This window comes from Varanus komodoensis, unplaced genomic scaffold (assembly GCF_004798865.1).
Source record: "Varanus komodoensis strain SLA01 unplaced genomic scaffold, ASM479886v1 scaffold70, whole genome shotgun sequence".
In the NCBI taxonomy this organism is placed as follows: Eukaryota; Metazoa; Chordata; class Lepidosauria; order Squamata; family Varanidae; genus Varanus; species Varanus komodoensis.
The window spans coordinates 253,412-266,461 of record NW_025336348.1 but is presented as its reverse complement, the minus strand read 5'-3'; the positions used below and the strand labels follow the sequence as shown (position 1 = coordinate 266,461).

At 45.5% G+C, this 13,050-nt stretch overlaps 1 protein-coding gene across 1 annotated transcript; it reads left to right on the top strand.

Moving 5' to 3' along the window:
* The first annotated feature begins 266 nt into the window (after positions 1 to 266).
* On the top strand, positions 267 to 11,890 carry LOC123034671 (sulfotransferase 6B1-like). The gene is made up of 6 exons (XM_044452204.1): positions 267 to 408; positions 1,727 to 1,911; positions 3,067 to 3,193; positions 6,684 to 6,778; positions 8,564 to 8,750; positions 11,772 to 11,890. Exons 1-6 carry the CDS (start codon positions 267 to 269, stop codon positions 11,888 to 11,890), a joined length of 855 nt encoding a protein of 284 aa, XP_044308139.1.
* Positions 11,891 to 13,050: the final 1,160 nt, after the last annotated feature.

Genomic DNA, 13,050 nt, shown 5'->3' with positions numbered 1-13,050 from the left:
TTTCCACTCTTGGTTTCTCTCCCGGTTATCTGCAAAGCTGTCCCAGTGAACCAGACTTTTTTTTTTCTTTTTGAGTCATCGCTGTTTATTTGGATAACCCTTATATTGCTTTCCACTTATTGTAATCCATAAAGATAAGGCCCGAACTGTGCTTTTAAGATGTAACAAGGTGCATAAATATGTCCTTTTTTATCCCATCCTCTCAGTTGCCGCTAAGAATTGCCTGGCAAACAACCAGTTTCTTCCAGTCTGATCCCTGGAACAACATGTCGCAGAAGGAGGACAAGCTCGTTCATACTTTTAATGGCATTCCTTTTACCTCGGGATCATCACCAGAGCTTTTAAAATCCCTGGTTACCTTTGATGCCAGGGAAGAAGATGTTCTTTTGGTTTCCTATCCAAAGTCGGGTAATGTCTTGCTTGGAACTTGTCTGGAGAGAGTTCTAACCTATGTCTTATTAATTCCATCCTCAGTCGTAAAACTGTAATCTGCAGGAAGGTTGATTTTCTATTGCCTCTGGAAAGATCAATGGACTTCCTTTGGCAAATTGCGGCTTAAGCCAGGAAGTGCTTTGTAATTGCCAATATCATAATGCCTTTATACGAATCTGTCTTCAGATTGCCTTTTGAGCAAATCTGTCCTCAGGAGGGGCAAGGTGCAGAACGGGGCACCCAAAGAGATGAAGGAGCTGCAGCAGATTCCCCCATGTGGAAAGGCAATGATTTCTGGGGTGGGTTAGCTTAAAAAAATCAGGGAAGTAGGGAGATGAGATGCGAAGAGATTTTGCAATATGCATGGAGTGGAGAATGTGGAAAGGGACAGTTTTTCTTCTCCCGTGATAACGGACTCCAGAGACGTCCCAAGAAGCTGAATGCTGGGGCTTTCGGAAGAGACAGAAGGAAGGACCCCTTCATATAATGCCTGGCTGTGTATATATGGAATTTGCTTCCACAAAACGTAGCAATGGGTATCGATTTAGAAGATTTTAAAGTGGGCTTAGGGAAATCTCTGGAAGATGGGACTAGTCATGGCTGTTAATCACGATGGCTACTTGCTACTTCCAGGGCTGGAGAAGAACAGTGGGTGAGGGTCGTTGTCCCTGTGCCCAGCTTGTGGGGCTCCTCGTGGATGGGTCAGACCTTCCAGGAGGTGGGGTGACTCCCCTGCCTCAGGCAGCCGATTAGGAGAGGTGGCAAATCATTGGCTCTCCACTGGTGCCTGGGCCCTGTCTCTGGGAGCAAGGAGCCGCAGAGCACCAAAACGCTGGAAAGAGGCAGCGCCAGACTTGCAGAGTAAAGAATTGGCCGGTGGGATCTCTAGAGAGCCCCACCACCTGCTTTCCTGCTGCAGCACGTAGTTCTAGAGTTCCCTGCCAGCCCGACTTTCCTTTCTTCTCTTGGAAATGAAATTGACAAGACCCAGAGCTGCTTCTGATCTGAGCAATCCTCCCATTTCTTTGTCTTACACATAGAACATTGTGAGCTTCCCAGCTCCGCTGTTACCTTGTCCAAGCTTCTGATCTAGCAAAAAGCAGAAGGCAGTCTTATTGCTCTGAACCCGTCCTGAAAATAAGGCCACTCAAGTTGCTAGTCCTCAAGTTATATTTCTGCCTGCTTTACCGTTGGCAGGGGTGATTATTTCTGATCCTCCTCTGTATGTAGCCTCCACATTCCAGAGGATTAAGCAGCTCTCTCTCTCTTCCCCACCTCCTTTTTTCCACTCTAGGCACTCACTGGCTGGCTGAAGTCATAATGCACCTGTATGCCTCCAAAGCGGCTCTAACTTCTCCCATTGAATTTGGAGACGTTTCCAAACTGGACCAGCTGAACCGTCTGTCATGCAAGAGAATCATTCCAACTCACCTGGACGGCAACATGCTGCCTCCCTCGTTCAGGCTCCAGCAATGCAAGGTGAGGAATGCAGGCAGCTCTTTGTCCTTTCAGCGGCCATGATTGCATTAAGTAATTAGTTAAGGCACATCATATACAGCCCTTTTAAAAGAACTGCCCCATGCGCCATGACAATCCGGATGTTGCACTGCTTGGCAATATGCAAACGAGCATGTAAATTATACCCACAGGCACACCATGGCTCTTATCTCACTGTGTGATGCACCGTGTAGAAACTGGCTCCCACCACTCAACGGTCCAATATGCAGCGCACATTCTGTCCCCAGCCACACAAGGTCCTACACACCTCGCCAAATGTTCTGTGTTATATCCATTTTTCCTAAAGCTAAACAGCAGCAGCAACCAGCCTCCCCATCTAGGTTGGGACTGTGTTGCTTCAGGAGGGAACAGAACGCTTTTCGTACCACAGCAGTACCAATAAGAAATGTTTGCCCCTCTCACCAGGAGCTGCCATTAGCCCTGGGGGGAAAGCACATGCCCCTTGTTCTTGCTAGTGGATGGTTTCCACCAGGGCTAATAGCTGCTGGGGCACAGAGGGCATAGCCAGCACTGGGGGAAAGGAAAGGGGCAGGCCTTTCCTGTGGAGAAAGGTTTCCAAAACACTGCAGGTCCAGCGATGTGCAGGGTGAGCGACAGCGCTGGTACCCAGGAGCAACCTCTGCAGTCACAGCATCCCAGGAGGACCAGCTGATAAATGGCCTCGTGCCACCGTTGGCTTGCAAGGGAAGGTGGTCAAGGGAGAAGGCTGGCAAGGGAGAGAGCAGTGGAAGCCATCTCCCTCACCTGCTCCTTGCCGCCATTGCCTGTGGACCATCCATGGTCATGGAGGCTACAGAGAAGGTGCTCAGAGAGTTCCTCAGAGAGACTCTCCTCCATGAAGCGCCCTGTGGTTAGCCTTGGAAAGTAGGATCTTGCCCCAAAGGAACATGATGGTGGAAGGCCTTATCCTGGTCATGGCTGGAGCAGGGCGACAGCTCGCTGACCCAGCACTTGCTTCTGTATGGATCATCTCTTTCTCATCGTCTGATATGGGGGGGGGGGGGATGTTGGGAAGAACTTCCAGTCAGTGAAGACAAGACTATATGGGTGAACCAATGTTCCCACAAGACATTTTCCTACATCTCCATACTAGTAACTTGCTTTCTTCTTTTCTAGGCTGTCTACATTATCCGGAATCCAAAAGACATCGCTGTTTCCATGTTCCATTACTATAAAGCAAATCCGAACCTGCCTACTGTAGATTCCTGGCCAAATTTCCTAGAGATGTTTCTAACAGGAGATGGTAAGATTAAATTCCTCTTTCTTTCCCACACACATATATACACAGCTTATAAATTTTAGTGCACGTTGAAAACTTCAAGGTGCAGGTGTGATGAATTTCCTTCCCATGTACATCGGGCAAATTGGTGCAAAAAGGGCCAGAATCCACATCTTGTGCACACTGACAATCCAGCTAGATTTGAAGCTGTCTGGCAGGACTTCAGAAACAGTGCATCTTAAAGATGTAGAATGTAGTTTCCTCCAGCCTGGAGGCTGTGCTTCATAAGCCAGTGACAACTACTGCCAATTAGAATCATAGAGTTGTAGAACAGTAGAGCTGGAAGGGGCCATGAAGGCTATTGAGTCCACCCCTCTGCTGTTGCAGGACGCCACATTACGCCATCTCACTCGGATTATCTAAGCCTTAAAGAAAAGCCAGCTTTTTAGGATGAGGGACAGAAGCCCTACAAAAGCTGGGAACCACCCAACCATGGGTGTCCAAAGGAGAAGGAGTCTGGCCATCTAGAAGACCAGAACCAGCTGTCCACTTAAGGTTCTGTATCCCTGGGCTAGAAATGCAAAACTCACAGAAGGTTTGGACCGGCATACATGTGGGCACTGAGCCTTCAGCCTTACCACCTCCTGCCCTGTAACCACCGTGGTTATCTTGGACCATTCAATCCAAGTTACACTCTTTTATGATAGCCTCTTTTATGATAGCAACCTTAATCCTTTGTGGAGGGCAAGAGTGCAGCTATAAAAATTTGTTCCTGTGGAACTGGGAATCCAAAGATCAACCAAGCAAAACTAGAATCTGTGTCAATATCCATGCAAAACAAAGTGACATCACGATGAGCGCTGAGACTTGCAAGACTGACTAATTATGAGATGACCTGAGATGACCTCTTCTCCTCACCTTCCTTCTTTGCTTTTTTTCTTCCTACCTATGAACTTGTTGCGGCCTAAAGGAGATGAGTTAACAGTTGGTCGCAGGATAATAGAATAAAACAGTTTACTGTAGCCAACCTCCCAATGTTTTGGACTACAATTTGGAGTCCTCCTGATGACTGGCCATGCTGGCTGGGGCTGATGGGAGTTGAAGTCCAAAATATCTGAGGGACATGAAGTTGGGCAAGTTGGTTTATTGGTTAAATAGCAACAAAGGGAGAGAAGGTATAACATGGAGAGTGTCCAGAACGGAGGTAGGCTAGGGAGTAATTCCCCAAGATCAGTACTTGGACTGGACCTATAGGACTTGCTCATAAAGCCAGTATGGTGTGGAGAGGAGGCCAGGGAGATCCGTGTTCTAGCTTGCTCTTGGACATGCAGTTCACCAGGTGAGCTTGGGCCAGTCACTCATTCTCAGCCTCACAGGTCTCTTGATGTGAGGATCAAATGGAGAGGGGGGCTATGTAAGGTGCCTTGGGTTTCTTGCAAGAAGATATTGAATAATAATAACAACAACAGCAACAGCAACAGCAATAGCTGGAGTGAATTGGCCAAGTTTCAGAGCACCAAAGTGTCTAGGTTTGTGGATACCACAGAATTCCTTAGAGTGGTGAAAATGGAAGAGAACTGGCAGGAACTCCAGAACTATCCCTTAAAACACTGGCTGAATGGACAGCAGAATGTGAAATTGGGATTTTATCAAAGCAAGAAAAGATACTAACTTCACATATACCCTGGAGGGTCTGGAGAAGATGTTCTTGGGTTGTTTCTGATGGATCAGTCAAAATATCAGCTCACCATACAGTAACTGAAAATGGCAAATTAAATATTAGTGAGCTAAAAAAAGAGTTTGAAAGTCAACCTTCTTCTATCATAGTGCCTTTTTATTATTTATTACATTTCTGTGCTGCCCATAGCTGAAGCCCTCTGGGCAGTTGACAACTTCTAAGTCACCCATCCAGATCTCAACCAGGCCCAGCCCTGCTTAGCTTCCAAGATCAGGCAGGATCAGGCACTCCAGGCTGAGGTGGCATGGCCACATTCAAAAGGCTGCATGCACTTTGGCTCAGCCTCTTTCAAAATGGATGTTACAGAGCTCCAAAAGAGGCAGATGGGACGACCAAACACATCAAGGTGTTGGCAAAGGCGGCAGGTAGACCAGGGCAGAGTGAGGAAAGCACCCCAAGAGGCAGCCCCTGGGGGGAACAATCCTGACCAATCCAGTTTCACACCTGAGTGCAGAAGGGGGACAGGACACAACGCTGTCCTTCCATCAAGGGAGAATGAGTTGCAATAATTTGCTGAAAGCTTCCCCACCCTGGTGCCCTTCAGGACAGTTGGACTACAATCCCCATCATCCCTAGCACCATGGTAGAGAGAGGACTTGCAGCCCAGCCCAGCTGGAGGGCCCTGTGCTGGGGAAAGCTGATCTACTGAGACAACTTCAGCCAAAGCATTTCCTCTAGGGGATGATGGGACCTGTTGTTCCTTTGGCTTCCTCACTCAGTCCAAGAGGTGGAGGGAATTACTTTTCCCATACTCCAGAAAAGGGATCTGTGGGAATCATGAAATCCTTTGCGGGGAAGAGCCTTCCAATCTTTTCCCTCCCCTGTGATGTGTTTTTTGGGGTACAGTGTCCATGCAGCCACTTTTGCAGAGAGCACTCCTCTCTGAAGAGCTATCAGAGGACATTCCTCTGTTTGAAGGAAGGGTGTCCTCTCCTTGAAAGACTGCCCAGTCCAAGTCCAGCTCACAAATAAAGACCCAAACATAAAGAAAAAGCAGGGCCTTTGATGTTTCCCATCAACTGACAGTGATCAACTGGATTTCAGCCTGGGCAGAGCACCCCAGTTCTGTAATGCATTTGATTTCTGTGATGGCCATTCTTTTCCTCAGTTTGCATCAATATGTATAAATTAGATTGTGCACATTTTAGGCCAATATGCACCCTATTTCATCCTGTTCTTCTGGAGCAGTGTGAGTGATGCAGAACGCCAGAGCTTCAGCTGGGAAATGAAATCCTCTTGCTTAGAGCTAGAAACCACATGAGGGGTAGATTTAGACCCCAGCCTGAAACACCGAAGAGCCACTGCTAGGCAGTGAGTGGACAATATTCACTAAAGATGCCACCCCATCTCTTTGCTTGGCTCTTCAAATAGAGGACTGTTCTCTGTAAAATTAAGGACACCTGGCTAGATACCACACAGTGGTTATCTGCCTGAGATTATCTTTGTTCAGAGATGTTTCTCTGGAAGATTATACAGCAGCCCAAGACAAGGTCCTCTTCTGTATTTATTGCTTGTCTCTACTGTTTGATAGCCGTATTTTGGCATTCACATTTGTAGAAGTTGGGAACCTGAGGCAGCAAATGGAGAGAACAATTCAGTGACATGGGAGAAGACACGGGCTGAGAGAACACAGAGATGGAAGGATTTGAAAAAGGGCCAATTCATAAAACACCTTCATGAAACTTCTGTCTGATTCTTGAGAAGCTGCAAACATCATTTGCAACTCTTCTGGCTCTACAGAATTTGCTCGACTGATATGCTGGTGTCTCTTTACAGTTGTCTACGGATCCTGGTTCGATCATGTTTTAAGCTGGGAAAAACTCATACATGACAAAGACACCCTGTTCTTGTTTTTTGAAGATATGAAACGGGTAAATATACCTATTTATAAACAATTGGACCTTTCAAAGTAGAGTTAAAAGCATTTATCTCACCATTTGTGGTCCTAATTCCCGATCTATGTTTATCCTCTTAACAACCTTGTAAGGCAAGTGAGGTCTGAGGTTTATTTATTTATTTATTAAAACATTTCTATGCCGCCCCTTGCTGAAGCCTCGGGGCGGCTTACAACACAATACAATACAATACAAAAATAACAATATAAAATTAAAATTAACAATATAAAATAAATAAAAAAGGTTACCCATTGAGCTTTGTGGCTGAGTTGGAATTTGAACCCTGGTCAAAGACTGGCCTGGATTTGTTTGGATAGTCAAAGCTATGGTTTTCCCAGTTGTAATGTATGGCTGTGAGAGCTGGACCATAAGGAAAACTGAGCACTAGAGAAGTAACACCTTTGAATTGTGGTGGTGGAGAGGACTCCTGAGAGTCCCGTGGACCACAAAGAGATCAATCCAGTCAACCTTAAAGGAGATCAACCGTGACTGCTCTTTAGAAGGCCAGATGCTGAAGATGAGACTCAAATACTTTGGCCACCTAATGAGAAGGAAGGACTCCCTGGAGAAGAGCCTAATGCTGGGAACAATTGATGGCAAGAGAAGGAGGGGGCAGCAGAGGATGAGGTGGCTGGATGGAGTCACTGAAGCAGTGGTGTGAGCTTGAGTGGACTCTGGGGATGGTGGAGGACAGGAGAGCCTGGAGGGATGTTGTCCATGGGGTTGCAAAGAGTCAGGCACAACTTTGTGACACAACAACAACAAAGACTGGCACTGTATCACAAAGCACAGGTGAGACCATCCGTTGTTGCAGCTCCCGTGACCATCTCACCACCGTAGCCACCCACGGCTTTTGCCCTTCACCCTTTTTCTCAAGATTGCTCCCCCAAAGAGTCTTTATTTATCAGGAAAATGCTTGGTGTACGGGGGAAAAACTTAGTAATACCCAGTCACTTTTATAGCCTGCTCCATCCTGACTGGTATTAATACAATACTATATTGTAGCATATTTTATTCTCTGTATGCACAGTTTAGGATTTCTGCAAGATTTAGGCACAGGGGCTTTCTCTGTCTGGAAATTAGTGAGGGTAAAGGTACACTTCCACACCTTTAGACAAAAAAAAATAAAAAATAAAATAAAAAAAGACACCCCCCCCCAAAAGTCATACAGCTCCCAGCAAGCTGGGGCTTGGAAGACTTTTTTCCTGTAAAATGCACAGAAGTAGTAAGCACCTTATTCTGCAGCAAAACCTGGGTGGCCACATGTCTTTCTTTATGAAAAGGACAGACCTCTGAAAGGCTGTGAGAAGACAGTTCTCTAGTTGAAGCACCAAGCATGGGCTTAAAATATTTATTAGATTTATATCCCACTTTTTCCTTACAACAAGCTCAAAGTGGCTTACTCCATTCTACTCCTCCTCTTGTACTCAATACAAAAAGAGGAACCGTCCGGCAAACATCAGAATGTGTAAGGTGTGTTCCCAAAGGAAAAGTCCATTAGCATGTCTAAGGTATAAGTGGGAAGCAAGACTTGCAACGTGGATTCCTGGTCAGAGCAGGAACTTAAGCCTGAGTATTGCAGCCTTAAGCCCTTTTCATGATTCAGGTTTGTCTGCTTTGAAAAATTCAGCATCCTGCCTGATACCCAAGTGAAAAGAATGGCCTTTGCAGTGATGTTGTATATTATTGAATCTCTGCTTTCAGTGGGCTCACGGATAGGGCCTACAATGGACCATGTCTTCTATTCTTCCCGTATCTCAGGATCTTCCCACGGTCGTGAAGAAAGTCAGCACCTTCCTGGGGTTGAACACCAGTGAGAGCAGGATTAATGACATCTGCAAAAAATCTTCGTTCAGCGAGATGAAAACCAACACAGAGAAAGAAAACCACGACCCGAATCATACAGTCTGTGCACTCACGTCCAACCGCAAGCTGATTTTCCGAAAAGGTAATCCGTGCTGCACTGCCAGGTTTTCTCCTGCTACTTGGATTGGAATTTTTGCCTTTTGAAGCAGAAATGGAAACTGAGATTTGGAGGAAGTGGAACGTTTTGGCTTGTCCACACAGTTAGTTTCCAGAATATGGAATGCTCAGCTTATAACCCCATGTGAGCAGTCCTTCCTTCACTCCCAGTTGGACAGCTGGTGGGTTACAATTTCTGAGACACACGTCCCAGGACAGGATCTGGTTTCCTCGCAGGGGCAGAGTTTCCCCAGTTAACCAGCATCGCAGCCTCCCTCTTTATCTGGCCTTCCTTATCTTTCTCGTACACTCAGTATTGCAGGACAAAGTTGCTGGACTTATCTGAAACTAAATAGAGACCAGACATACTATTACTTTGTGCAAAGGGTTGCACTCATCACTGGCCTTATCTGTTGTTTTGAAGCAAAGAAAATCGTGTACCGTCCTGGCACATCAAAACTGGGTGTAAGGGTTGATTGGATGGCAGCTTGCAGAGAGGAGAAAATTTTCCGCACAAAAGTAGCAGGGATGCTTTTGACACAGGAGTCCCAAGTCCAGTTCCTGTTATCTCAAGGTACAAGGCAATCTGACTGCTAGGGCTGAAAGCAGGGCTGTGTGACTCTGCCAAGCTCCATCCACCTTTGCTTCCCATTCTTCAGTTTCCATATTTTCAAATAAAAGTGTTTTCTTAAAAGAAATAAAGTACAGAAAGGAAGAAAAATGTAAAAGAAAAATAAGAATGCGGAAGGATCGTACACAAATATAACAAATAAATTCATAACCTGCAAATTCCTCTCAAAGTCAAAAACTGCTATCTTCCTGTCAGTACTTTGTTGAAGCTTGCAAAAAAAGATAGTTATAATTCTCTGAAGCAGCAAATTTTCCAATCGCTTTGAGTCAATTATAAATCATCAACAATGTTTTTTCTTTGAAAAATCCACATTTTGTATGCATTAAAAGAAAAACATGCTACCTTGAATGCACTTTTGCAAATGCACATATTTGCAAAAAGCAATTTCCAGAAAATGAAGTGTTTTTGCTCAGTTTTTGAAATGCACACTTTCTCAATTTCTGTCCACTTTTTTGAGCTCTCTTCCTCTGTCCCCTCTCTGTATATAATCTGTCTGTCTCTTTTGCAAACCATATGACAACCTTCAAAAAGTAATGCACAGATTCATCAGCAATCTGCATTCAGGTTTGGGACATGCAAATTTGGCATGTTTGCATCAGAATTTGAGCTAATTTCTTGACTGTCACTCCTGGGATGCATTTGATTTCTGGATTGTAGAGCAGGGGCTGGTCAGTACAGAGCTGGATGGACCCGTAGTTAGACCTTGGTATAAATAGGGCAGCTCCCTACCTCTCCTTTACAGAGCACTGTATCCACTGAATTCACCTGAACCAGAATCCCCCGTTGCATTTTCAGCCATGGATGCTAAATACAGAGACATGGATGCAGGACATTGGCTTCAATTTGCCCCTCAGCTTTTGTGCAACCGGCTGCACACGCATCTGCCGGTATCCTGGCTCTCTGGCACACACATCCGGGACGCCCCCTTCCTATCTTCCCGTGAATGCACACAGGCCAAGAGGCGTGATCCTATCCCAGCCAACCTCTTGCACATTTAGTAATCGCAGCTAGTCAAAAGAGGCAGCGATAGAGGCAGTGGGCGGGATTCTGCTCCTCCGCACCACTAAGTGCTTTGAGTATTCTTGCTTTCCAGGCAGCTGCAGATGCCACCGGGTTTGGGATGTGTGAACAGAGGAGACGTGGCTGGAATGAGACTCGTGTCACTAAGATCGGACTTGCCTGGCAAGCTGGTTTTCTAGGGGCAGAGAGTTCTCCCCTTGGCATGAGGGATGGTCAAACATGAGAGCCCTGTCCACCCCTTCTGTTGCGTGTGTAGATCGTAAAGGGGGCTGATAAACGCGAGGCAACAAGGGGCCTGCTATTGTTTCCCTCTGGTCTCACACCTGGCCAATTGCCACCTCGACCAGGGCTGATGGGCGCTGCCCTCCACCAAACATTTAGAAGGCTAACACATTCCCCACACGTTTAGGACAGGGGTTCCCCCGCCCCCAACCCCTTTCTGGGTCAATGGAATTTGGAATTTCGAGCATGTGTTGTGGGTGCTCTCACAAAATGGCTGCCATGGGAAATTTGGCTCATGTTGTAATGGTAGACAAGGCTAGCCACAAAACACTCATTGAGTGGCGAGCAGACAGTTGAGACTGAAAGTAATTTCTTCAAGAACCTAATTCCAAGGCAGACTTGTAATAGCACAAGACTTTCTTTGGTAATGTATTTGCCCAATCCCTTTAATTTTTGAAAAAACTCAAGAAGTAAAATCAAAATCGTACGGGGAAGAGAGTCTAGAAGCTGCCAACAGATGTGTCGGCGGCAGCGATGGGTGAAGGAATGGTAATCCCATTCACCCGGGTGTTTTCCCTCACATTTACCACACCTATTTGCAATCTGTGTTCAATTTGCACAAATGGACAAATTGCACAAATCAAACGCCATCGATTGCAGGACATTTTGTTAGAAAATGTGTATTTTCCAAAGTTCTAAAGTGCTGAATTAAGAAGTTTTTAATGGCGCAATTGCAAACTGCTCGTTTGATTTAAAAATGTGCATAAAAAAACCCCCACACACAACTGTGTGCTTGACAACTGGCAAACGTTTTTAGAAACTATATTTTCCTGCTCACATCAGGGTTGTGATCAGAGCTTGCTCCACTGCTTCGCAAGCATTAAAAAAATCCTACATTGGAGCCCATGGGCACCACGCTGGAGACCCTGGTTTTAGTGGATGATGAGCTTGAGATCTTACGCCAAGCGATATTCTTGTTGGAAGCTGCTGGCTCTCACTGCTGAATGCATTCAACCTGCATTTCCACCATCTGCAAATTCCTTCCGGCTTTCTGCTGAGAGACAGGTGGAATCCTGTGATAATAACAGCTCTCGTGGTCTCACGGCTCTTCATTTTTCACTGTTAATTCTCTAGGTGCCATTGGGGACTGGAAGAATCATTTCACTCCCAAACAGAACCGGATGTTTGAAGAGACATTTAACAAGAAGATGGCATTCAGCGAGGTGGCAAAACATCTTGTTTATGAATGCTGATTTGAAGGCAAACAACAGAAATTGACTGTGCAGGGAAAGATCTGCTCTGGGTCAACAGATATTAAAAGGGCTTGTGCTTTTCAGTCATGTACTAGCTCTCTTCTAAAGAGGAAAATAGAACGCACACAAGCTGTTTTCTCTGGTGTGTGTGGGGGTGGCCCCTCCCACCTGCTTCTTCAAAGCTTGTGCTCCCCTCTCATCAGGCTTGCATAGAGCTTGCGTATGTAAGTAGATGGTACCATTTTGGGAATTACCGCAATACCCAATGAGATGCTTTTACTTCTGCGTATATGCTAACGTGTGCGGATTGTATTTGTGGCTGATACAAATAGAGATTTATTACTAATTCCTGATGGGATGCCTTTCCCGACCTAAATCTGCCCGGACACGATGATCAACACCTGAGGCCTCCATCCAAGTGCTACCTCCAAGGGAAGTTCAAAGAGTGGCAATAGGACTTCTCAGTGGTGGCCCCCAATTATGGGATGTTCTACCTCCTGAGCCTCCTGGTGCCCACATTGCTATCTTTTTACCACCAGGATAATTGATGACTCCTTGAATGCCAGGCAAATGGTTGGGTCATTTATATCAGTGCATTTAAACATGTTGAATATTGTTTACAGAACTGGTTTTAGCTGTTTAAATTGTTTCAAATCTTGTATATTGAAATTGTATGTTTCGCTTTCTTTTCTGTATTTGTGGTTTGTGTGCCTTATTTGTGTACTTGTTGTGAAGCAGCTGGGGAACTTCAGTTGCGGGTTGGTACAGAAATGGAATTAATAATGAAATAATAGAGAGACAATCACTTCATGAAGCCGCTAACCTGTTGTACATACACAGCGTTGATACTGGCCGAAGAGCAACCTTCTTTGACTACGCTGTAGACCAAACCATGGCCAATTGAGGCCAAATATGGGGCCCACGGAAGAGTTGCTTCATTGAGAATTTAATAATAAATGTCTTATTTCACACGATTGTCCATGTGCTTCTCTGAAGATATTGCGTCCAGGCTGGCATTTGGTCCCATTCAAACACTCCTGCAAATGCATGTTCGAATTGCAATAAGTGCATAGTTAACATATATGTATTTATACACCATACAAGAAAAGTCCAAGATATTTTGGTGGGGTGGAACAGGCAAGGAGGCCCTTCCCCATCCA

Coding starts and splice junctions, on each gene's coding strand:
- LOC123034671 (XM_044452204.1), top strand. CDS start 267: ATGTCGCAGAAGGAGGACAAGCTCGTTCATACTTTTAATGGCATTCCT. Junction 409..1,726: donor GGTTTCCTATCCAAAGTCGG/GTAATGTCTTGC, acceptor TTTCCACTCTAG/GCACTCACTGGCTGGCTGAA. Junction 3,194..6,683: donor GATGTTTCTAACAGGAGATG/GTAAGATTAAAT, acceptor GTCTCTTTACAG/TTGTCTACGGATCCTGGTTC.